The sequence below is a fragment of the Neurospora hispaniola genome, assembly GCF_033458365.1.
Source record: "Neurospora hispaniola strain FGSC 10403 chromosome Unknown B0T23scaffold_5, whole genome shotgun sequence".
Classification (NCBI taxonomy): domain Eukaryota; kingdom Fungi; phylum Ascomycota; class Sordariomycetes; order Sordariales; family Sordariaceae; genus Neurospora; species Neurospora hispaniola.
Window position 1 is genome coordinate 707,879 of NW_026944410.1, and position 24,610 is coordinate 732,488.

The 24,610-nt window shown below is 50.2% G+C and overlaps 4 protein-coding genes and 2 non-coding genes across 6 annotated transcripts; 4 read left to right on the forward strand and 2 right to left on the reverse strand.

The window, feature by feature from the left end:
• Nucleotides 1-6,441: 6,441 nt before the first annotated feature.
• On the forward strand, nucleotides 6,442-8,085 carry B0T23DRAFT_420840 (uncharacterized protein; the record flags this gene model as incomplete). Its single annotated transcript, XM_062839744.1, has 5 exons — nucleotides 6,442-6,485; nucleotides 6,872-6,904; nucleotides 6,971-6,981; nucleotides 7,190-7,198; nucleotides 7,568-8,085. The coding sequence occupies 5 exons, from the start codon at nucleotides 6,442-6,444 to the stop codon at nucleotides 8,083-8,085; spliced, it is 615 nt and encodes a 204-aa protein (XP_062691509.1).
• Nucleotides 8,086-13,642: 5,557 nt separating this feature from the next.
• Nucleotides 13,643-13,727, forward strand: B0T23DRAFT_t228. Its single transcript has one exon. It is a non-coding gene; the product is annotated as a tRNA-Ala (tRNA).
• A 1,417-nt stretch (nucleotides 13,728-15,144) lies between these two features.
• On the forward strand, nucleotides 15,145-15,243 carry B0T23DRAFT_t229. Its single transcript has one exon. It is a non-coding gene; the product is annotated as a tRNA-Asp (tRNA).
• Nucleotides 15,244-15,984: 741 nt separating this feature from the next.
• Nucleotides 15,985-19,187, reverse strand: B0T23DRAFT_158829 (uncharacterized protein). The gene is made up of 4 exons (XM_062832692.1): nucleotides 18,359-19,187; nucleotides 16,541-18,295; nucleotides 16,299-16,475; nucleotides 15,985-16,185 (listed from the first exon to the last, which is right to left on the reverse strand). Exons 1-4 carry the CDS (start codon nucleotides 19,070-19,072, stop codon nucleotides 16,096-16,098), a joined length of 2,736 nt encoding a protein of 911 aa, XP_062691510.1. The 5' UTR covers nucleotides 19,073-19,187; the 3' UTR covers nucleotides 15,985-16,095.
• On the forward strand, nucleotides 19,188-19,681 carry B0T23DRAFT_158828 (uncharacterized protein). Its single transcript, XM_062832691.1, has one exon. The coding sequence runs from the start codon at nucleotides 19,304-19,306 to the stop codon at nucleotides 19,628-19,630; it is 327 nt and encodes a 108-aa protein (XP_062691511.1). The 5' UTR covers nucleotides 19,188-19,303; the 3' UTR covers nucleotides 19,631-19,681.
• Nucleotides 19,682-20,210: 529 nt separating this feature from the next.
• On the reverse strand, nucleotides 20,211-24,007 carry B0T23DRAFT_158842 (telomere repeat binding factor-domain-containing protein). Its single transcript, XM_062832693.1, has 3 exons — nucleotides 22,506-24,007; nucleotides 21,924-22,454; nucleotides 20,211-21,866 (listed from the first exon to the last, which is right to left on the reverse strand). Exons 1-3 carry the CDS (start codon nucleotides 23,908-23,910, stop codon nucleotides 20,353-20,355), a joined length of 3,450 nt encoding a protein of 1,149 aa, XP_062691512.1. The 5' UTR covers nucleotides 23,911-24,007; the 3' UTR covers nucleotides 20,211-20,352.
• Between the last annotated feature and the right edge of the window lie 603 nt (nucleotides 24,008-24,610).

Here is a 24,610-nt window from a genome sequence, read left to right on the forward strand (position 1 = left end):
TGTTCAAGATGGTTGTCAACCCCTTGTCGCCAAACTCGTCTAAGCCACACGTTACTCGATTAACGCAGAGGTCTGATATCCGATCTTTCAGTGGTTTTTGTTGATGTAAGCAGCGCAGCTGTCATGCGGGTCGGCGCGTCTGGCATATACGTGGTGGATAAACTGTCTGTAAGGCAGGCGCATAAAGGTTCGTAAGTAGTGAGCGAATGTTGGTGCGTTGGCTTGCAGTTATGGGCCTATATGCACAAGTTGGTGGTCACTCTAGTCGGATCGAGCTGGCACCTCGTTGGGTAAAAGGCACCACGAGACCCTTTATGTGAAGCGTTGCTGGATCAAAGGGGGGGAGTCAAAAAGGCTACGGTGCCTGTAACGGGTACGGAGACAATGTTGCAGCAACAAGCAACCCTGGGCGAGGAGGGTCTGGTCTGGCACCGGGATGCAGATGTCCATTGTCTCGCCTGTCCCCTTTTTGGTATAACCATTTTTTTCTCACGACTATGCACCATTTGGGCCAGTCTCCCGCAACGGCCAAACGCAAGGGGGGGTAGTGCATGGGCCGACTACCGAACAAGGTCCGCCAGGGGTATTGGTAGGGGTGAGTTGAGTTGCAGTGGGTGTGGCAGAAGCCCACGAGCTGCGGATATAGCAGGTACTGCAATAGTATGTAGGTAAGGATCCTATGCGAACTGTAAGTGCAAAGTACGAATCTGGCATAAGAGTCTGGAGACATACTAGCAAACCTAACCTACTAGCACCCAGGCCCCTTGCTTTGGTAATCTTGGGCGGAAGCTAAAGGCAACCGACGAACCACCGAGACAATGAAGCGAGAGCCAGGGATGAAGCAATGACTTGATGGTGCACTAGGGTTAGGTAAACTTCCTGGATAATGCTGGCGTGGCGGCATGTTGATATCTGGATGTGTCCACTTTGCAATCTCCGGGGAGAAGCGATCCTCAAGAGTCGGGCTGCCCTGGGAAGGGCCTGGCTAAAGGTACAGTAAAGTCCCCTGTTAATGCAACTAATGCCGGCAGCCAGATTTCTTTGCAAAAGGGGGGGTTTTGCAGAAGGGGGAGCTGGTGCACAGACCACAATATAGGCTGTGGGGCTGTTGGATCACGGCCGACCACCCTAAAGGTGGGTCACCCAGACCTGCCGCACCGCCGGTATTGCTCCGGCTCACCAAAATAGGACCCCTGTTAATGCAAATCCCCAGCGTCAGCGTTGCAAATAGCAGTTAGCAGTCTTCACCACCAGAGGGAATGCGGGCAGTCAAAATCTTTAGCAAAAGGGGGGGTTTTAGCAAAAGGGGGGGGTTGCATTAACAGGGGACTTTACTGTATAGCCTCCATCGATGCGATGCGATGCCATGCCATGCCCTGGGGAATATCTCTGGCTTGCAGCCACAGTGCCGCTCACTTTGCTTTTTCCTCGGCTGTCTACTTACTGCAAGTGGAAGTGGTTTCGTTGTGTACCAACCCTAACCTGGTCGGTCGGCTGTGTCCTCAGGGGAGGGGACCCATGGCTCGACTATGCGAAGCATATCAGCTGGCTGGATACCATGTGATGCAATAGAAGCTGGTTTCGTCGCTCGAGTTGGTGAAGCTTGGAGGAATGGATGTGGATTGAAACGCGGAGGATTGCGCTAGACGATAGCTCCGATTGAGGAGACTGACGAAGTTGACGAGGGGACCGGGAGAAGGCCAAGTGGACCCCTCCGCATGCAATTGACCCATTTCACTGGCTGGGAGAAGCTGACAGTAGTGGAGCCTCCTGTCTGACAGCTGAATTGCTGCAAGGACGGAAAGTGAGTGGGTGGATGGCGGATTGACATCGCATCCACACACTACGGAACTCCCGCCGAACGTCCGCAGTCAGGAACCCGACACCCGACTGTCAGGAACTTTGGACAGGCGGCAACATGCCGTCGCTACGAGGTGGATTTCAGTTCCTTGATGTCAGCTATGCTTGCTTCCCTTGGGAGTCTTGAACAGAAGCAAACAACTGTGTACAGAGTGGGCAAGACATGACGATATGTCGATGCCAGACATCCCAAAAGGACGGGAGATCTGATGATGCAGCTTGAAAAGATGAAAACGAACTGAGGTGTTGGGTATAGAGGTAGGTAAGGTACCTAGAGGTAAGAGACACTGAATGACAGACAGAAGGAGTGCCCCGAGAACCCCGAGGTGCCTGCCCTGCGACTGGGCCAGACCTGAAGCCACCCACACAGAAAGTGCAAGAGGTCCCTTCGAAGCGAAGCCCGCGACCTGGAATGGAGGGGTCCCACCTTTCCGCTCCACACTCATCCTTTCCTAATCGGGAATCAGACTGCACGGCCAAGCCAATTGTAGAAGGGAGTCGAGCCTATGAGACCGACCGGTGTGCAAGGGGGCCTGATCTTAAAACCAAGGGGCCTGCTAATATCGCAAGGGCGATAGGGTTTTACTGTAACCAAATGTTCCTTCCACGCCAACGGCGACATCACCTCCTGCTTAGGCCGTTCACTGCCACCTCCTCTGTTCGTTTCTCGCTTCGTTCAGATGATGCGACCTGACATCTATCGCCATGGGAGACAATGATCCCTGACGTTATACGAGACAGTGTGTAAATTTGGCAACCTTTTTGGGGCAATGGCTTCAGTTGTTGAACCGTGCCTCGACTGGACGGAGCCGAGACCAAAAAAAAAAAAAAAAAAAAAAAAAAAAAAAAAAAAAACACCAGCCAACCGACCAATCCCGCACAGTCAGCCATCCCGTTGCGGTAATCTTCCCGCTCCGTCAGCGGCCCGCTTGTATTCCTGACCTTTGTCCGTCTCCACATCGCACAATCTGGCATATCGTATGCGAGTCGCCGGCCGGAAATCACAATGCTTATCTCCTCGCGATATGAATACTTTTGCACGATCGCGGCGCTGCTTCGTCAAAAGAAACTCCGCAAAGAGCTGTCATCATCTCCGGGGAGTGCATGGGCTAAGCCGCACTTGATATACTATACCTGCCTTCTAACGAACGACCTTCCGCATTCGCCATGTCTCCTAACTGAACGGTATTTGAGTGCTACGGTAGTCTCACGACTTCCTCAATAGATCTTAACTGCTGTCGTGATATCTATATCAAGCACCATTTATCAATTTGCCCCTCGCGCTGTTTTTTGTTTGCAATAATAATGCGATGCGACAGTATATGCTGGGCGGCGGGCAAATACGCACAGGGTACCTTAGTTATAGAGTGCTGAATGTGTCGCAGTAGTGTAGAGTTTGCGTGGTGGTTTCAGCACCGGCTGTTGACGTCGTGACGGAGTCTCAATATCACCTTTTTCGGAATCTCGGCCGGAGTTCGGCTTGCGAGTGTCTCGGGAGTCTGCCGAAGGGTGTCGGCACGATCGGCAATTCCTGAGAAAATTGAAACACGCAAGAGACAGTACAGTACGCTTTTCTTTTCTTTTTTTTTTGTTCTTCTTTTCGAAGCGGACATAACACCAGAAAGGGATTAAAAGGGTGGACTCCCCTTTTCCATGTGATGCAGTTCACTCTCCTAAAAGTTCCGTTAGCGCGGTACTTACCGAGTGCTCTTTTACTGCTTTCAGGTGGGTTTTGCGAGAGTCCTGGCGTAACAGCGTCTACTAGTCTGTTATCGCCAAGCTGTAAATCGAGTCATGTTCTAGCATCGTCTCAATGTGAGACATATTCGCTTGCTGATCTTGGTTTTAAGGTGGTTTAAACCAATAGGAACGCCGAATCTCCTTATCCTCTCCCCCTGCCAAAAAGAGGTTGCAAGTGTTAACGCTAACAAACTTTCAAGCATTGAACTACACTATAGCGCCCCGTGACTACACTACACTACCTACACTACACGTAGAGACGGATTGCGCCAGAATGAAGCCTTGTCTCGCAACCTCCATCGTGGATGATCTACCATCAACTTCGTGTTTCGTTAACTTTAGCTCGAATGTCAAAGCTACGAAGCTCGCATCGGACCTATCACGTAGCGTAGGTAGGCCGGCAATGTTGTTTTCATTGCTGACAATCTTGGTACGCTGTTGCGAAAGTGACCGCAGTGGTGTGGGAATATTTACTGTAGTCAAGTGAGATGCTATCCACTACCGATAACTCTCGGCGTCAATCATGTCATTTGATCTCGCTTCCATCTCTCAAGACATATGCTACTCATCTACGAAGACGGGTCGGCAAAAGACAACATCGGACCATAGTAGGTGGGGCACCTGCAAATCAATACTGGGTGGTTTGTTAGTTTGGTTCTTCGGCCATAGGTTGAACAGGGGAAATCTGGAGCTCTCATTGACCTCCAAAGAGAGAAACTGGCCTCCGTTCGAAGCGTCATAGGACAATAGCTAGAGTCGAAAACGCTACAGAAACCTACTTATGCCTCTCTCGGTCTCCTTCAGGACCCCCAAAACTGGAAGATACGAGAGGGTGGTCCCCTTTCAGTACCCGTCTCTTGAAAATCAAACGCTTTTCCTACATTTGGTGGCTCTAAAGTAGAAATGGGCTTTTTTTTTGATACCAAACTAAGAAACAAACCAGGGTTAGATTGTATGACTGTCAAAATGAAGACCCTGTCTTCCCCGTATGTATTTGCACGCACGGACGGATCCACGGACGACTCCACGGAAGCCCGGTAAGGCACGTGGAACCGGATGCCGAACGAGCCACGGAGCCGAATGGACCAATGGCAGGAGATGGAAAGATGTCCGTCGGGAAGTCGCAGCTGGGCGGGAGACACGCCGGCTGTCTGTGATAATCTTCGAGGTACATGGAATATACTGGTACCTGCCCATTCTGGTGGCAAGACAATTACCTCGGCCAATTTGAGCAGGAGGTTTTTGGACTTGGTTCAAGGATTGATGGCAACCGCCGTGTCTCTTCATCTCGCACCCAGCTAAGCGCAGTGATGAACCGCTGACCAAGCGGGGGCAGCGGATGAAGCTTACTCGCCTGGGCTAGAAACGTCTGGCAGTCTTGATGCAGACGCGGCTCATAGTGCCGGGTTATTCACCAGACTCGGTCAAATTTGCATGTCGCTTGTTGTATATTGGTTCTTGAGATTCGAGGCGGTGTGACAACGAGTACCCTTCTTTGAAGCTATATCCAGTGTAACTTCAAGTTGGGTTGCTGGCCGGCATCGAGGATAGCCATGTGAGTAAGTACGCCTCCGTTCATCAAATGTTGGCGTGATCTCTCGCGATCTGACATTGCCTCGGAAGAGAAAAAAAAGAAAAGAAAAACAAACCTGAAACTTCTTCACAGCCCCCCGATCTGGAGTGTCTGTGTACCTACCCGCAAGTCCCCAATGTTTCAAGGTTTCGCGGAGTAAGATGTCTCCGTATCACAACCCTGAGCAGCCCTGCTCATCTTCGATCTGCAAGTACCCACGATAATGAGCTGATGTCTGTTTGTGCGCATTAGGTAGGGTTGTGCGTAGACCGGTACATAGTGTGGTGGAGCCGGTGCCGGTGTGCCGGTATTTCCGAGGTTCTTGGAAGGATAGGTTCTCGCTTCGAGAGTGCTTGGGACAGCGGGAAGCTAGTCGCATCGATGCGATGCAGAGATGATGATGCAAAGTGTAGGAGTCAATGAGGCAGACCTTCCTGATCAGGCGGGCAGGGACGTAGAGGTAGTAGCACTAGAGCATAACTCTACATTGTGATGCAGTCAGTAATTGCACCTCTTTGGGATTGCGCACGGGGAGTTGTTGTCTCAGAGGAAGAATGCTGCACTCCAATTCGGATTGACGAAATCCAAGTGCCGCTTCTCAAACACTGGAACCGGGCACTGATACTTCATCACGCTATGGTCAACTGAATAAGGTGGTCAATTTAAACTTTTAGGTGCTGACTGTGCGACGGGACCGAAGATCACTTCTCGTCACTTATCAGCCATTGGAAAGGACGTATCGTCGAGATGGCTTGAGCGGGCACATTACGGCTTGTGTCACGGTACATTTGCCGCTCCTATTGTCGAGCAAAGGGGTAGGCTCTCTGTCTAGGTATGTTCCTTCTTCGTGAGGGGTCCTAAACGGAAAAAAAATTGGTTGCTCTAGGAGTCTGTGTGAAGAACGTCCACAAAGTGCCCTAGCTAGTGTAGGTAATGAAGTAGAGTTGCGTTGATTGGTTGTCGGTGGAAGGAAGACTCGGTGGAAGAGAAATACAGCAAAAACCCCTGCAGGTGCAACTCAGTTTTGGGGACGATTTTTCTTGCAATGAATAAGGTGTTTGCAGGAGGAGGGGGGGCCAGCGCACAGACTACCTACATAGAAGTAAGCGTCCGGGCCACCAAAAGACCACCGAAGGACTAAAAGAGAGGGGTCTCTAAATCCCAGTATGGGGTAACAAGTATCACTCTACCAAAACTTGACCCATGCTAGGTAATGCAAGAGACGAGTCGTTGTCTTTGCAGCTAACAGTTAGCAGTCTCAGTACTACATGTATACCTCCATGAATCTGGCACTCACTTGGTGGTGCAATTAGTGGGGAGCTAGCATCAGGGGGAGTTGCAACTGCAGGAGTTTTTAGTGTGCTGTAAAATGCAACCTCCCTAAGGCTCTGATCGGCTCAAACTTTTCAATGAAAAGTTGTGAAGGTGTTCAGGGATATTCTACACTAGCAGGGCTGTGCCTAATCTTTTATCAAAGGCGCTTTCCTTCTTTGAGCGGGCACGGACGCCGATTTGCATTGGCTTTCCTATTTAGAGCGATAGCGCCTTGGCTAGCCTTATTTATAAATTTTCTAACTTTTTTACTCAAGTATCTTTTTTGGGAGCTCGGACTACAAAAGCCAAGCTTTAGAATCCTTACATTTGATTGGTCCTTCCACAACTTTTTTACTCAAAACTTACTGAATTTTAGAAGTACAGTTCACCCCTAAAAAGTTCGTTAGCGCGGTACTTGTAAGTAGTTTCCGATAAGGGGAGCGAAGGAGATTTGTAAATACCCTATAACTTACTAATTATAAGAGGTGGTAAAGGTAAGTCTTAATATTTCTAGTAATTTGGGTACCTTGGTTGGTGAAAAAAACCGTGTGTGTGTGTGAGCTGTCTGGGTTGTCTGTTAACTCTTTCTTACTTTGAAATTAAACGATTTTAGCCAATTAGAGTTTGTAGATAGATGTGTCCAAGCTTGCAACCCCCCTGCTGAATGATGTGGGGCGAGTAACAGGCTAACAAACTTTCCAGCATTGATCTGTAGGTCCCCCCCTACTTCTAGCAGAAAAGTTGTAGAGAGTTTGCGAGTTTGAGGTACAACTTCTTCCCCCCTGTCACCCCCCCTGTCACCCAAGTACCAAAATCTCACGACTTTTCCATGAAAAGTTTGAGCCGATCACAGCCTAAAGTGCAAATACCCCACAAAATGCAAAAGAATTCTGGCAGCCCTAATTGTTTGCACTTCCAGGGGTTTCTACTGTAGCTGGGGGTTGGCTGGCCCTGCTCTTCTCCCCACAAAAAGAATGCAAGTGCTTAGGGGTTAAATGCCCCTGTTTTGTAGTGCAGAGCCAATTCTACGTCTCCACCATCATAGAATCTACCCGGGACGCTACACTACACATAACCTAGGTAACCACCAGACAACCATCTCGATGCTAGATGTGGAGGATGAAAATCAACGCATCCCGCCTTATCGCTGTGGACACCTTCCCTTACCCATTCCACATTCCACTGTCAACCCTTTTGTCATCCTCGTTTCTCAATATCCCACCAAACAACCTGCCGCGCGACCTGGAGATACTGTCATCTTTACGGCCGCTCTCCCCCTAGGATCCGTAGGTTGCAAGAAAGGCAACCTCGGCAGTGGACGGGAAATGGGTCTTGATGAACGCCTTTTTCGCTCATCCACCCAGTGGGCATCCGTTACTCCTCGTGCGGGTACGCATCACGGCGACGCCGGTCAAAAGCTGCCTTGCAGCCCGGGCTTCAGAGCCTGGTCGGCTCGCGTGACCGTAACCTCTCAGCATCCAGAACCACCCTCCGGAAATACCATCTGGGCCCGGGAATATCCTACCACTACAAATATCAAGGTGAGCTTCAAGCTGTTCCACAATCTGCACACACTTTCTGCACCTCATTACTCATGACTTCTTCTCCCTCAACCCACGGCCGCTCCTGCATACCTCTTCTCTCCACCTTGCTATCCACCTTGCTACCTCTATCCACGGCACCTTGCTGTTTTTCGTTATGAAGCCGAAACAAACTGCATCAAGCTGTCCTCACGCAGCCGCCCCGTTCATCTGAAGATATCCAAGCTAGAAGCCAGTTCATCATCCACCGAGTGGCCTTCGTCAATAAGGCTAAGCTCGAAACTTGGTGTCGGATCCTCTTCGGTGGAATTGTTCTAGCGTGGATATCGCTATGTTCTCGAAAGCGACCATCATTCCAACCACCTTCTTTTCTGGATCTTCTTTTTAGCGTTGATGATCAGCTTAGGGCCGAGTTCGGCGTCTCCGAAAATCCGGACTCGGACATAGTTTGGGAAGTTGAGAGATGCAAACTGCAACGGCGTCAAAAAGCATTCACCACCATGCCCGAAACACACTTCCACACCTCAAGAGCTCCGGAAATCGGACTTGGGAAATGTAGTTACCAAGACCCGTTTATCTGGCAGTAGTGTATGTACATGATATTACGGACCACATTCCGACAATTATTTCCAAAAGTCCATTTACAAAAGTCGCCGAACACGCCCTAACTTGTTGGGGTTTGGCGAGGTCTTCAACGGTTTCTTGACTAACAACAGCTGAGGGGCTGCAGGGGAAAGTTCCCAACTGAGTTTAACCTCGCCTGTTTGATATGGTGTCGTATTGTGACAAACAAGGGTAGCTCTCAGTGCAGGTACGGATGGCCTGAAACTGCACTGAAACGCTTTGGCCATTTGGATAGCATCTTCTGCCTGTTCGTGATCATGCCTCCTCGTTCGGCCAGTCTGCAATGTGATGCAAAGCAAGCACACAGTCGGACACGTACCGACACGTCATATACGTGTTGATACTGTATGTGAGTATGTATACTCTATGTTTAGACTAGCACTTTGAAAAACCCAGAACCCAGGAAACCCCCAACATCTCTTATACGAGAGCTCGAATTGTTTCTGGTCGTCTGGTAGAACCATCGTCTGTCTAGATATATGTGGAATGCGCCGTCATACTGTATACCCATACGAACAAACTGTTGGTATGCAACGTGATTAGCTAGCTTACGAGTCCCGTCGTAATGGGATGTGGCGTCATCCGTTGGAACCACCGGCCCGGGCCACCGACTAAATTCGGCATGTAGTATACAACTCGAATCAACAACATATCATAAAGGTACGGGCTTCGGGATGAATACATACAGTATTTGAGGTTGGCACATTGATGTTACCGGGGAACGGTCACCTTCTCCGTTCCTTGCGACACATAGACCAAGCGTTCGTTTGTAGCACGTCCACGAACCCTCGTCTGATGGCTAACATTCAGCTTTGTCTATGTTGAGGACGAGTACGACCTAGATCCAACGCCCACTTGAAAGGCGTCTTGACTTGGATCATCGCATGATTGGTCAATTGCATAGTACATTTTTTTTTTTTTTTTTTTGCTTATTTGACCTGAGAGAACTCAACGGTAACACGATACAACCCATGAGGTCACATTGCGCGCCGGTTGGCGTTACACTCTTCAACTCCTTCCACGCAACAACCACAGTGCACTATCATAACTACTTACACATGCTACATGGTGCACTGCAGACGACAACCTCTATTTACAAGAGACGCATCTGGGACAAGGGGCGAGAAGTCGGAGACCACTACGACCTTGTTCCTGACAGATTGTACGCAGAGATATGTCTCATCACGACGGAACAAGCACGCCGATGTTTAGCTATCTGATTGAATGTCTCGGAATAGTACCCAAGCTGTGGACAAACAAGTATGTACAGCCTGTTGAAGACCAAACTGATTTGGGGTTCCAATATCTTCAACTTTTGCTGTTATGAATGGCAACACCTTGTCTGTCCGCTCTTATGCATGGTGCATCATTGCTGCTGTTAGCTGTCAAAGGCCTTGGCCCAAGTTCAACACTTGGATATCATCAACATCTAGAAATGTTCCTCAATGACAAGTTATAGGGGGGGAACTCCTTGAATGTGGAACACGCAAATACGGACCATGTGATTGCATAAGCTGGAAATGACTGAAAAAAAGGAATAATTTGCATTGGAGCGGCAGAAAGCAACATGATGGGAAGAGATGAAAAGGGAAAAAACAGTCTTCAGCTGAGTGGTACTGTTTCTGCATAACCGTTCCTACATATGCTGCTGCACCGTTCGGCAGACGATGATTCTGCGCAGAGCTCGCGAGGCGGATGAGGCGGTCTGCCACTCTCAAGACGACACTCGACCAGAACAGAGTTGCCAAACGGAGTGAGTAACCACTGGCTCCCACGGCTCATCTGCCGCAGAGCCCCTAAGTCGCAGAATATTGCAGAAGAAGATTAAATCCATTCCGCTAAATGTTGGGCGAGATGTGGGTAAGTGTCTCTACAGAGTTTCTTCCTTGCACCCATCAACCACTTCATTCGCTCCTGCAAAGTCAAAAGTCTTCTTTCCTCTTTCCCTTCCGCTTAATCTACCTGACAGCGCAGCTAATCGCACTAAACTCGAGCCCCGAAAACTTTCGGAAGGTAGGAGCGCCCTAGCACTGTGGGTCTCATACGTATTCGTATCATCTTGCCCCCGCAACCAGAGGTATTCCTGTTTGGAGACCCTCCTCGCGATCTGACGCCATCCCGACCAATACGTAGAGGAGATAAACCTTCATTGTGAAGTGGAAAGAGATGGTCTAGAGCTCCACATCGGTGTGTCTCTCAACTCGGAGTTCGGCACCACGAGAAGCCGGTCTGGAACATCCTGACCAGCATGCCACGCGGTATCTGGCAGAAATTCCGTCGATCTAGAGCGGCGCAAGTAGTTTTCACAAGGCCCCAACAGCTCCCCAGCCTTCCATGGTCATTCATTCAGAACCACTCGTTACCCTTCTGATCACCGAACCTCGAACAAAAGAAATCGCCACAAGCTCCACCTCTGCAGGCCGCAAGCGCCCAACAGGGCGAACCCGAGACATGCTGATAAAATGCCCGGTTCTGACTGGATAGGAGGGATATCCGTCAGTTCGGGTCATTGACCTGCTTTGCGCTTCTTCCCCGTTGACAGTCTGAAGATTGTATAAGGGTGGATGGACCCTGAGGACAGTGTGTGCCTTGCATGAATAACTAACAGCGTCGGTAGGTCCAGCCTCATTTCCGTCTTTATCCTTGTATCGTTCACATATCTCGAGATTAGAACCAGTTACACAATATATTTCAAGCCTGGCGGGAGCAAGGTAAGCCGGTAGGAAATTCCATGTCGCATAAGCAACCTGCCCCAACCACCTCGAATATTCCTCTTTTTCGTCATCCGCCTTATCGCGGGCCGACCCTTTCTATACCGCTCACTCTTTTCCAATATCGGCATAAGCAGTATCGGAAAACTGAAAATTGACAGTTGACAGGAGCCAATGCCCTCGGTGAGTCCTCTATTCGGTTTGAAATTTTGTCAGTTCTGCGGTTTCTAACAGAGCTATTAGTACTGTGTAGGTAGCCGCTAGAACGAAGAGATTCTCGTCGCTCGGATCTTTTGGTAGCATTAAAAACCCGACCCAGGAGGATAGACTTAAGAACAACACTCGAAGCACTAGTCTAGATGCTTCACCAAGTGGATATTCGAATTTTTCTCCCGATGGCCACCACTGCCTAAATTCGTCCGGGCATGTTATTCTGGACGACGCTGGAGGTGAAATCCATCATTCCCAACTCCACAATTCCAAATCCAATTTAAATTCCAACTCCATTTCTCCCATACGGTCGGTGACTTGACAGATCCCGATGGCTTCCCTAGCCTTCGGGATGTGGGGAGAACCCAGGAACCAGGCACACCGAACCAGGGTCCCTTCTCCAATGGACCACGTTGTCACAGCCTGCACGCCACAGGTGAGACAGGCTGTCAGGACCGTATTGAACGAGGGCTAATTGGACGACTCAGCAGGAAAACCAGCTACAAACATCAAGGTCGCATCAAAAGGCCGCGCTACTGTCGGTTATTTGGCACGTGTATTTTGCCGAAGACCGTGGTCGCATTCGCTTGGTGCTGGGCTGCACGCGCTGCTTGGTACTGTGTGGATTCTGGGAGTCTGTCACCCGTTCAGAACGAAGACGTCGACGTTGTCCCTGATGTGAAGCTGGGACAAGGACATCTGTACTCCATCAACATGATGTTATGCTATTCTTCTGGTGTAAATCAGAAAAGCCGAAAATCAATCAGCGAGGGACAGTTGAGGATCAACACCCTATTTAGTCTCCTACGCTAGTTACGTCATTTTTGCTACCCTTCTTCAGGCCTTTTTCTATCGTTGATCTGCATTGTTTCACCCTAATGCAAACCTTTATCCAAGCAGTCGGGTGTCCCTGACCAGAAACCGCCTCTGTCAACCTCTCTTCAACCCAATCCTACCTTCTCATATCCACAATGCTATCATCGCACTTCTTACTATCATGACCTGACATTGAACCGCCGGAGAAACTTCATTTTCCGTTCTCCTTCCGTGATCATACACCGACTATCCCGTATCTCACATACCACACAGTCCCAGTGCACCGTCGGGATGTATTCATCGTATGCCCTTGTTTCATAGCTGTCAGTTCCGCTCTATGTAAGCAGCAAGGATGATGATTGCGAGCTGTCAGATACACACAAATCCCAGCACCAACAACAGCACGTCGGGCCAGGCCTTCCACCTTCCCGTCCACCCGCACCCGCCTAAAATGTCTGTCTGTTCCGCCCGCCGCCACCGGCCGGTCTAGGTTTAGCTCAAGCCTGTCATGGCCCCAGCCTTGCAGAGAAAAACTAGGGTCATGACCAGGGCGGTCTCGACGGATAAGGCTCCGACTGTTCTGGATGACCTCGCCTTTTCCTTCACAGTCGCCATCCGCACGCAAAAAGTTCTCATGTCTCATCCTCCTTAGCGCCGGCGTAATGAAATCTCCTCTTAACAACAGCTCAAGCACGTTGGTCCATCTCGATCTGGACTTACCTTTTCCCGAACAGAAAAAAAAAAAACAAAGGAATGGCTAGAACCAGGCACAGCCACAACCTAAAAAGACGAAACAGCCGGATGTTTGGGAATTCAAAATCCCTGACGATACCTGACGTTGGAATTCCAATACTGGAAATCCCAGTAACCAAGAAAAGGGGCAAATGGGTCCAGTCCGATTGGTTCAGTCACCTCGACGGCCGGTTGCAAAGTCTCTACGTATCGGCTTTCTACCTAGGCCTGTTTGAGGGGAGGAAACGCCGTACTGGAGATTGAATAGAGCTCCGGAGGCTGAAGACCATGCCGGTTCGAACGGAGGCTAATAATCCGAATTGGTCTTGAAATAACTCGAGATTTCAAGGCCTCTTTGGAGGGGCGATGGAGTGGATACCTAAGCTATGGATGGATGTACAAGGCAGCATAGACGTCGTCAAGGGAAGAACGTAGGAAGCTCATGGAGAGATGCGATACCGTGATGATTGGAACAGCTGCCATTGATAGGTTAGAACAAGTCATTACTATTTTCATCGTTCGGGCGTGTGGCTCAGTTGGTAGAGCGTTCGCTTAGCATACTCATCTGTATGCGAAAGGTCCTGGGTTCGATTCCCAGCTCGTCCAAAATCATCTTTTTCTTCTTGCTTGTGCATTTACTGCCTGGTCTCTTTTTTTTCCTTTTTCGTTTTGTCGCGATATGCTTTCTTGCACAGCATGCGGCGATATTAAGAGCAAACTCGTAGAGCGGCGATTGTTGTCCTCCCAAAAATGATCAAAAGGATTGACAACAAGGCTCCACTAAAGCTGTCCGACAACTTTCTAATATTATTTTCGATGCTTGCATTGTCGCTTTACGGGGTTCCAAATCGGCATTTGCGAGACATCAGTATTTTTCTAATCTTTCTATAAAGACATCATGGATGGAAGTTGGACGTCACATTTGTACTCTCGTTTTCGATTTTTTTTCTACGAATAGTGCAGGCTTGAGCGGGCTAAGCTTCTTTGGAAGAACTCGCGCGTAAAATTTTCATCTTTTAGCTAAAGAGGTTGGACAAGATGTGGTCTAGATTCTAGAAGGGTGAGAACTTTAGCAGATTGCCCATCTCGCTCGCTCCAAAGTATCTTGAAGGTAGTTTGTTCATCAAACAACCTTTACTGTCATGACATGACCCATATCTTATGTGATTTATCCCAAGCTCAACCATACATGTGTGGAAGAAATACGACAAACTACCACGTTAACATAATATTTCAGTATCCAAATATCGAACAATCTATACCTTGGTCTCGACTACGTAGAAGTAAATGTTCAAACAGTCAGTATCGCGGACGGCGACCCTACGAGCACTTGCCACCCAAGACAAGACATCAATACCAAAACATATGAATCACACTCGATAGTCGATATCCGACAATCAAACGTTTACAACGTCGGAGAAGGGAAGAAGCTCGCAGGTAGCAGGCGTAGAAGAAAACGGCGCATGCTATCTGCGAGTAACGAGCTCCTAGACTAGACTAGACTAGAGCTGTCATCACAAGTGCATGCATGCTAAAAGATGGATCGTTTGTTCTCTCTGCTAGACTGAACACGAGCGCAGAAGACGATTTAACCCCCAGGCTAGAAAGAAAAATCAAGAGGTGCAAGACGTGACGTGCCGTGACGTTATTGCGTTATTCATCTGCACTTAAGCACTTCCACGCATCACGCAACACGCATCGTGCATCGTGCGTCGCAAACTGCTGCTACTACTACTACTGCAGTTCAAACTTCGTCACCGTCACAAGTACACCACAAAGCCCTAACCTGCAAAAATTCCTCACTTTCAAAATCCCATTTCTTGCTAAATAGAGTCATCCAAGGTACAAAACCTTAAAACGAGTCGAAGCGCGCAACCTCCTCGAGTGTCTCTCGCGAATGCCATTCTGCAGGTAGGTTGTATTCCCACTCTCACCTAGTTCCACCTACTTATATAAGGACATAGTTTCAACCCGCTTTCCAACAAACCAAACTACGACAGCTGATTTTAACAGTTGTAACAAATCTTCCGTAGTATAGTGGTCAGTATGTGAGCTTGTCAATCTTTGAACATCAAATCAGTTCGATTCGCTCGAGACCCGGGTTCAATTCCCGGCGGGAGAGACCAGCCAATATTTTTCTTTCAAGTACTTTTTTTTCTTCTGTTGTTCCCCAACCTAAATCTCATCATCTCTCCGTTCACCCTTCCATTGTATTTTTTCCTCTCTTTTCTTTCTTTCTTTGCTTTTACATGTTCCGTTGCCGCCTTTTGAGATTTCGTGTTTCGTTGAGCCCGTGTTCAGATATTGTATAGGTTATCAAGGAGTTAGTTGCAGGAAGGTCTTTTATTGCTTCTTCCAAATCATAAACCCAACGAACCGCATCTATAGGAACCATCATGAGAATGTCATCATGATGTGAACGACACCATTTATTTCATTGTTCTCCTCGTCCATCAAGTAATGTTGCTTTCCACCGCTGTGCTCGTCAATCGGTATCTACCTCTACTATATACCACAAGCCAGACGACGAGCACCTCAACGCTCGCACCCCACGCATCCTTGTCATCAACGATTATTCCAAAGTATACATTATCCTAAGTTTGCTTCCCTTGATCCTTTCGTGTGAAACCATTCTTTCTAGTATATCTTTTCTTCGCCCTCCGTCTTTTTCCTCTTGGCTCGTCTTTGCGCTGTCCAACCCCAATTTTGTCTTCACATTCCTTTCGTGCGTTTCTTTTTTTCCATGGGTCATTGCGCTTATTCTTGTTCTTCAAGTGATGCTCCCTCCTCTTTGACCCAAGATATGTTTATGTGTATATGCCTGTGTATCCTGGTTTGTCCACCCAAGCCCCCCATGGTAATCGTTTGGTTGTTGCTCGTTTCCTTCGCTTGTTAATCGTAATCGATCGCTCGGTCCCTTCTCTCTTGATTGTTGCCGCATCTTGTCGTTCCCTGAAGAATGGTCCCATGGGCACTAAATCAAATCCCACAAGTCAGACGGCCAAAGTTCGCCCATGCTCGCACCTAACTGGGTCATGTCGAATTCGGAGTTCATGGTATTGGGCTGTTTCGAGTTATATCTGGTTAGCATGTTGCGCGCGCATACCATGGAAGACGTAGACGAGGGAAACAAGAAAAAACATATTATGTACGATAGGCAGGGAAAAGGATACTCACAAACTGAAAACCCCCAGCGTTAGACCATTCGCCACCAGCACCTGTGAGACCAACACCGGGAACTACACTCCACGTTGTGCCTGGGATGTCTACCGCCGGACCGAGCGTGACTGGCGGCAGAGGTGCTTGTTGCGGCTGTTGTTGCGTGTTTCCGGGGTGAAGGAAGGGCGTTGGGGGCTAATAGAACATTCGACAATTAGTTTTTCTCTTCGTATGTGCGAGGGAGGAAAACAAGAACATACCCTTAATCGAGCCATATAATCCGCCGCTATCCCGTTTAGAAACTGCGAATTGGAAGGCGTCGCTAGCCCATTTGGCGCTACTTTGTTATTCCCAACACCACCAGAGACATCAGCAGGCTGACCATTAACAGGCGTCGCAGACTCCCTATCCCCAGCCAGTCCAGTCTGCTGTGGTGGCCTCTCTGCGTCTTCCTGCTTCTCAGCACCACACTGATGTCCACGTTCCTGACTACTGCTTGGCTGACTCTCGTTCGACCCACCCGCTCCTCCAGAGGTCATCGGCACGAGTTTACAGTGCAGTTTGATAAACCTCTCAGCGCTCGTCGCCTTTGCTTGCTCTGTTGTTTTGACCCCCAGGTGTGCCTCCAGCAATCCAACCGCTGCGCACATAATCGAGTACCCCCACGGTTCGTTGTTTCCGCATCGGAGTATACGGTCCTCCTTTATTGCCAGGCACTTCTCCAGAAGCTGCAGCGTGTGCTGTGAGTTGATCATGATCATGTTGGTGGAGCCGCGGGGCTGCAGCATGGTGACGCTGCAGAGGTTGATGGCGAGGGTGAGACAGTCTTCGCGGAGGTAGTTGAGGGTGCGGATGCCTTGCTGAGCGAGCTTGTCGTTGAGAAGGACCATGTCGCGCGCAGCGTTGTAGTAAATTATCTCGGAGTATTGATATTTCGAGTTGTCTTTGCGAAGCTTCAGATAGGGATGATGGAGCTTGATAATGAACTGCCGAAGTTGAATGTGCAGAAGAGTGTAGGCGAGGAGAGGTTTCTTTAACACGCCGGTGGGAGCATCGGCGTCGGTGACGTCCCATGAGGGTAACGAGTCGATCTCTTGATTGATTTCGTTGGTGTAGCGTATTATTTGGTCATAATCGAGTTTCTCGCATGGACCATTGAGGACGCGGATAAGGTCAAGACGAAGGTCGAGGCTTTGCCGGCTGAGATGTTGGTAGGAGGAAAAAGTATACTCGGTGGGTGGCTTGGAAGGAGGAAGTTCTTTACTGTTTTCGTCGAACTCGTCATCGTCAATGTTACGGGGAGGTTCGACGTTGAAGTGTAAAGCGCCGAGAATGCTGGGTAGGCCCATGTCAAAGGATGCTTGCAGATCAAAGCTCTGGATGGTTGCCCATATCCTGCGTCTCAGTTCCTGGTTGAAGGGGCTAATATTATGGCTGGGCTCGAGATGCAAACCAACCGAGATGGCATCCATCGACATGGCGCCAGCTCCTTTCCAGAATCGCTTTTTCTTCACCGTGTTGACGCGTTTCGCAAGGTACACCAAACATGCGATCTGATAGTGGATGAGACGACGATGTTTTTGACTTTGCTTTTGCTGCCACTCATCGACGGCATCAATCCATCTGAGTGCATCAGCATGTGAGCGGCTGATCATCTTGTCAAACTCTTGGGGAAAATGTGAACCGAGACAGCTGGAAACGCCCAAGATGGCCAGGATGAGAGCAGTGAAGGCGGCTGATCTTGTTTGAGCAGGGTCCCAAAATTTATCATAGTCCCTGCGGAAGGTGGGGATATGAACAATGCGATGAATCTGCTCGAACTGATCAAGGTAGATGGTCACAAGGGAATCCGTCCTCTCCTTGGACGGCAGCAAAGACTCGAGCGACTCATCCGCTTGATGGAACCTGATCTCTCTCTCTTCTGTACGCTGTTGTCGGTCCTTCGTATTAGGAATGGTAAACGGACGGAAGAACTCTTCAGATGTTTCCTTCATAAAGTGACAAAGGCCGGCAAGCTACGAACGGAGATTAGCAAAAAGGAAACCTTACTTCCTCACGGTGACGACTCCAATACATACCTCTGAGAAAGCACGGGATGCGCTGTGTGGGCCAAAATACCGCGTCTTGAACTCCTTGCCACGGAGAAATCGCAGCTCCTCCTTGGACTCATCGTTCACAGCATCGGAAAACTGGTTATACCCATACTGCGCCCCGATTTCTTGGTCCTCTCCAGAGGCGGTGTGAAGCTTCTGCATAGGAGGTGAGTTGTCTGTAACAGTGCTACCATCAAGCGAGGCGTGCTGCTTGAGTACGATGTTCTTTAGCTGGGCAATTTCCAACTCGAGACGACGGATCCTCTCCGACTCGCGGGCATCCTTGCGGTAGTAAGACGAGTCGCCGCTGCCGCCATTGGGCAGCGACAGCCTGGAGTCGAAGCCGGCCAGGGCCGAATGAGACAGGCCGAGCTTGTTTGGCGGCGCCAGACCGGGCCGGGTCTCGTACTCGCAACGCTCCGGAGTGCCGGACTGCATACAACGAGAGCAAGGGAACTCCCGGTCACACGAGAGTTTCCTCCTGCGGCACTCTAGACACGAGAGACGGACACGCTGCCTCTTTCTCGGGGGCGGGCGGGAGCCATTGCCGTCATGATGGTCGTCGTCCTGGTCATGAGATTCGTCTCGGTCCCGGCTGCTGATCCGGTCGCGCCTGTTGCCGGCGGCAGGAGACTGACTCCGCTCGACACTGCGCTCAACACTGCTAGGTTCGACGCTGCCCCGGCTAGGCTCCGACATGATGAAGGGCAGCGGAGGTCCGAGAGTAAAAACGAGGGGCGGCTCGGACTTGGACCCAGAGACGGCCGAGATTCTGGTGGGTCTTGGCCCCTTTAGCCCTTCAGCCCTTTTTGAGTGGGTGTTGTGGTGGATGGTAGCAGGGTCAGTGCAAGATCAAAGCTTGACCGTGTTTTGCCGGCGAGTGGAACAAAGAGGAAAAGAGTCGTCGGATTGGTACCGGAAGATCGGAGAATGACGTTGCGTGCGTTGGGGTTCTGCTGTGCTAAAGTGTTTTTGGAGCTGCACTGTCTCGCTTCAGTTCGCCTACTTCCGTCGGGTCCAAGGAACGGGTACCCAGGCTGGCCGGTGGTCCCAGATGGATCTGATAGTAGATCTTCCAAAAGATCCGGGGTAGGCCCTCGATGGAGCAAACGATGTGAAACGTGGCGTTCCGAGGGAAAAAACAGCAACAGAGCAAGTCCCAGAGGAAAAAAAAAGGTGGAGTTGAAGAATGAGGAGCGTGGAAGGATGGAATATTTTCAACAAGGCCCATCGTTGCCTGGAATTTTGGTAGTGTAGTGTCCCCCGTCGTAAAATTTCTTACAGGCACTTTTCTGGCTTCGATGTTTCCTTCCCAGCGCTGACGGACATGGGGGAATTGTGCTGGGCATGTCCGTTCAGCCATTTAAGTCGGAAGTCCGAGCTTAACCCCGCACATTCCCTGCTTTATAGACTAATTAACCAGTCACGAGTCAATTCGCTGCCTAGGTAATCTTGGCCAACTCGGCATCAACCTCGGCGTTAACCAAGTTTACCAAGACAGTGGTGCATAAAGAGGGGGTCATGCATAAAACTTGAACTCAACCTGCATAACTCGACCGTTTAGACTAGACAACAAGAAAGAGCAGGTAATTAAAAGTTCATCTTGATCCTTCTCTATCACAATAAAACCTTCCGCTATAAAAGGTACAAGACAACACTGTCTAATCCATACATATATTCCCCGTGGTATCACCATCTCTTTTGCATTCCCACTGGTGGCCTAACGCCCCCCTGAGAATTCAAACCATGTCTAAAAAGCGCCCGACACTTCTGTCCTGCCACCCATACTGTAACCCTATACGCCTAAACATAATAATCATGACAATCCCTGAATCATCTCAAATTGCATGTCAAGGAAGAAAAGAACCTCCTCAATCCCACACGTACTCACATCCATCGAGCATCTGTAGTGACATCAAACGCTTCCCCAACTGTATAATACTCTTCTCCACGTCCTCATCACTCTCAGGGCTTGGATTCTATCCAGCAGACGTTTCCGGCACAGTTGCCGCTTGATGACTCTCGTGAGCAGGCGAAGTCGCTCCAATTGCAGCCTGGAGCGTCTCAAAGAGCTTTACGTCTTGAGCTTGATCTGGTGTTGAGTGGTGGTTCGGAGGTATGGGTGGGAGCCCAAAGCTCGGTGTAGCTTGATTGCTCAATGTTGAACTTGCCGCTGCTGGCTCCGCAGCGGCTACATTGACATGGGGTTGAGCAGCTGCTATTGCTGGTGTTGCCGTTGTCGTAGTTGATGTTGATGCTGGAGCCGGGGCCACATGGTGCTGCTGTTGCTGCTGTTGCTGCTGCGGCGGCGGCTGTGCCTGTACCTGAGGCTGCGGTTGCGGTTGCGTCTGCTCGTGTTGCTGTGAACCTGGGTGTAATTGCTGCTGCTGGTGCAACTGTTGGTGCTGCTGTTGCCCTTGCGGCTGATGATGTTGTTGCTGGTGGTATTGTTGCGGTGGAGCTGGCGCCAGCGCTTGGGGAGTTTGAGGGCGCATTTGGGATTGGGGTAGCTGTTGAGGTTGCTGTTGGGGTCGAAGTGGCTGTAATGGTTGCGAGTGTTGCTGCGAGTGCTGTTGTGAGTGTTGTTGAGCATTTGCTTGAGGGTGTTGTTGTAGATGTGGCTGCGATTGTTGCTGGTGTAGAGGCTGGGGTTGTGATTGAGGCTTCAACGCCGGTTGCAAAGACTGAGGAGCTGGGGCCGGCTGAATTTGTGGCAGATTGCCGACCTGGTGCGCTGAGTGGTCCACGGGCTCAGTCTTGACCATTGGTGAGATCGGGACTGGAGCAAGAGCCGCAGGCTGGTTTGTCGGTCCTTGCGTGGGCGTGGGCGTAGGCGTCCCATTCAAGTGACCAGTCCCTGGTCCAGGAGTTGCGGTGTGAGCACGAGCGGGAGAGGGCGCAATCGGACTGCCGGCAACTGGGTGGTGGTTGTTATGTAGCCCACCCAATGTCATGATGCCTGCTAACCGTGCTTGTTCATCCTCCGCATTCAGGCGTGCCTTTTCCTCCGCCTCCTTGCGAGCAGCCTGTCCGGGCGCCCTGGTCTTGAGTTCACCCGTAACACTCTGTAGATAGTAGGGCATCTCTGAGTTTGTCTTGAGAAAGAACAACTTGAGGTTCCTTGCTTTATCCTTGAGCTGGACCTGCGTGCGATCCTTCAGAATGTCCGAAACAGACCCATGAGCCCCAAAGAGTGACAGAATCTGACTCCAATGAGGTCCCTTCACCATGTCCAGACCCATCATGAGAGCCTTTTCCTCGTCGGGGGTCCATGGTCTGCGAGTCGAATGCAGTCCCTCCCTGCGAGTCGTACTGGATGACTTTGCGACAGCGGCCTGTCTTGCCTTCTCGTATAGAACTGAGGTGGGACAGGATTGGTTAGGAGGTAGCGTCTCCCCCGTTGTCCCCATTCCAATATTAGAAGATGATGCTGGGGGGTATTGATGGTATGTCGGTGTTTGTAACTGGTTGATGTTATGGTACTGAGGATGTACTGTCATATCAAAAAATCAGTCTTGTGGTCCCGTCAGCATGATGTGTTCAGCCTTACCTTGGCCGTGGTTCTCCCGCATGGTATCTTCATAGTTCTGTGGAACATTTGAGAGTCCGTGAACTGGTGTCTCAAGATTATCGTTCAGCTTTTCAGCAATGAGGGATGCCAGATCCTTTGTGTCAAAAAGCCCGCTTGATTCACCCTGCCCATTTTGTTCTAGAAGCCCGTCTTTCAATCCATTGATATGGTCGGGGAGAGATTGCTCGATAAGTTTACTTAGATCGAAATTGTCATCAGCAGATACGGACGCCTCATTGTGGAGGTTTCCCGCATGGAAGTCTTTAAGCTCGCCGTTCTCGACAATCTTGGACTGCAAGAGGGCGGCCAAGTCGGCATGCTCATCCTGGACGTTGTTGCCGTTTTGAATTGGGCCCGATACGATCGACTCCGATACAATCGGCTCCTCACTGATTGGGATCTTGACCCCATATTCTTCGGCATATTCAACGACTACCCCAATGTGGCTTTGCAAAAAGACACAGAGGGTCTCGGGAAAAGTATCAGGTGGGTACTTGCTCTCTAGAGATTCTTTTATACGTCAGCATGACTTTCATTGAAAAGGCATGGGGCCAGACATACTTTTGGGCTGTTCACTGTTGGCGAGTGTGGACAACAGCTCCCTGCGGTCCTTGATCTTCACGGCGAGTTGGTCCGCATCAGTGTCTGTGACGACATCAAGGTTACGTTGCTTGAGCCAGTCTTCGAAGTTATCTGGGAAGAACTTGTCGAGTTGTTCTGTAACCTGCTGAGGAGTCGCTTGCTCATCCAAGGAATCCAGAAAGGCCTGAGTTTTGAGGCTGAGGAGCAAGTCGGCCAAGGTATCTTTAAACTCGCCATCTTCTGGTACAAAGATAGAGAAGAAAGAGTCGTCCAAATCCTTGCAGGCAACATCGTTTGCACCAAAGACACTAATAGCCGTCGTAGCTAGGTTTGCAACCCGAACCGTCTCGCGGTCCTCTGAATCATTGATCTCTAGTTCGTCTGGAAGAAGCACAGGACTGTCGGAGAAACCATTTCTGGCTAACTTGAACGACTCTGTCAACAAGTCATAGTGTTTTCGAAACTCGGCATCGGTTTCAGAAAGAAGTGACAATGTTTCGTTTCGGGGTTGTTGGGATAGTCGGAGCAGAATCTGAACAGCCAAATTTCCGAGCACCGGAAGACTCATTGAACGGATCATATAAGTCGAGTTAGATGAGGCCTTCATAAGTTTATCCCCGCATTTCTCGGGCATCGGTGTAGCTGTAGCAGACAGAGAGACAGCGAGCGCCGGAGGAGGAGCCGAGCTGGGCCCGGATGGGTTTTCGAGCGAGCTGTCATTGCCGATTTGGCTGTGCTGTTTCTCAAAATCGCCAAGCGCAGTTGCGAGGGCTGCCTTGATATCAAACGGTATGTCCTGATCCATCTCATCAATGTGTTCAAGCTTGGGGCGCTTGCCATTCGAGTCTTGGGGATCGGGGCTATGGGACCGTTTTGGAGGCTCTGTCAAAGCGGCAGACGCCTGGGGAGGCACGTTGGAAACCGCATGAGGGCTCGGCTGGGGCGGCGGGACTTGTACGAGTGGTTGGGAGATGGGTGCAGCGGTCGTCGAGGAGGGTTGAGGCTGGTGAATCGAGGGCGTCTGATAAGACGGGGGATTCGAGCTTTGTAGGGCCTGCTGAAGAGCATGGCTGAGAGAGGAAGCTTGTGACAATTGCTGCTGGGGAGGCTGGGCTGTCTGGCTCGGGGGTCCTTGAGACGACTGCAGGGAGTGGTTCAGCGGTGGCTGCTGTGCTTGTTGTGGTTGTTGCTGCACTGGCTGGGGAGGAGGAGCAGAAGCATCTTGGGTCGGTATCGACGGTGGTGTCGGCGTGGGAACGGGAGCTGGACCCGGAGCGGGAGCGGGAGTCGGAGTTGAAGCCGGGCTCTTGGCCTCTTCGGTATGCTTGCTCAGGGCAGCGAGGAGGTTGGCCTCGAAGGCCGCTGTGAAGTTGAGGTCGGCCATAGTGAAGCAGAGGAAGGACCACGACCCATTGAACGCGACAACGGAACGGGGTTGGTTGGAGGAGACTCGGGCCCTTGTCGCAAGGGAGCAGCGGCCTCCTGAGCCGGCGACCGGAGCAATCAGCGGCCGCGCGAAGGGATCGAGTCAGTCAAGAGAAATGGTACACGTGAAGATGCTACGGTATAGGATGGATATCAATTGGACAGACGGACGGTCGGTCGGTCGTGGATCGGCGTTGGTTGCTGGCCGTTGAGGTGTTCGGACATGGATTGGAGGAGCTGGTAGGAGAAAAATTTTGCCCTTATTTCTAGCCCCAACGGGTTGATACACAACGTCCAGGCAATGCTAGCAAATTTTGGGAGGCGCGTCAAAAATTGCAGACCAACCGACGAGTGGCGGTCGGAGAAGGCTGCTGGAAATGGCATTTGGCCGCAACAAACGGAATGATGCCAAAAACTGTGGCAATTCAGGGTTTCGTTGGCCTCATCCGACAGACAGAGTAAGTAAAGTACCGTATGTATTGCCCAATTCCACCATCAATTCTTTTCTTACAGGAGCTGCCTCGTTCGCTGGTCGTGAAGCAGACGAGCGAGGAGTCGCTCCTTCCTAACCAAGTACCGCCGACATTAGGTGCTACCCTGGGTGTTGTAGCGGTAACTGAACACCTGTTAGCAGTTATACGTGCGGAGAAGCTGGTATA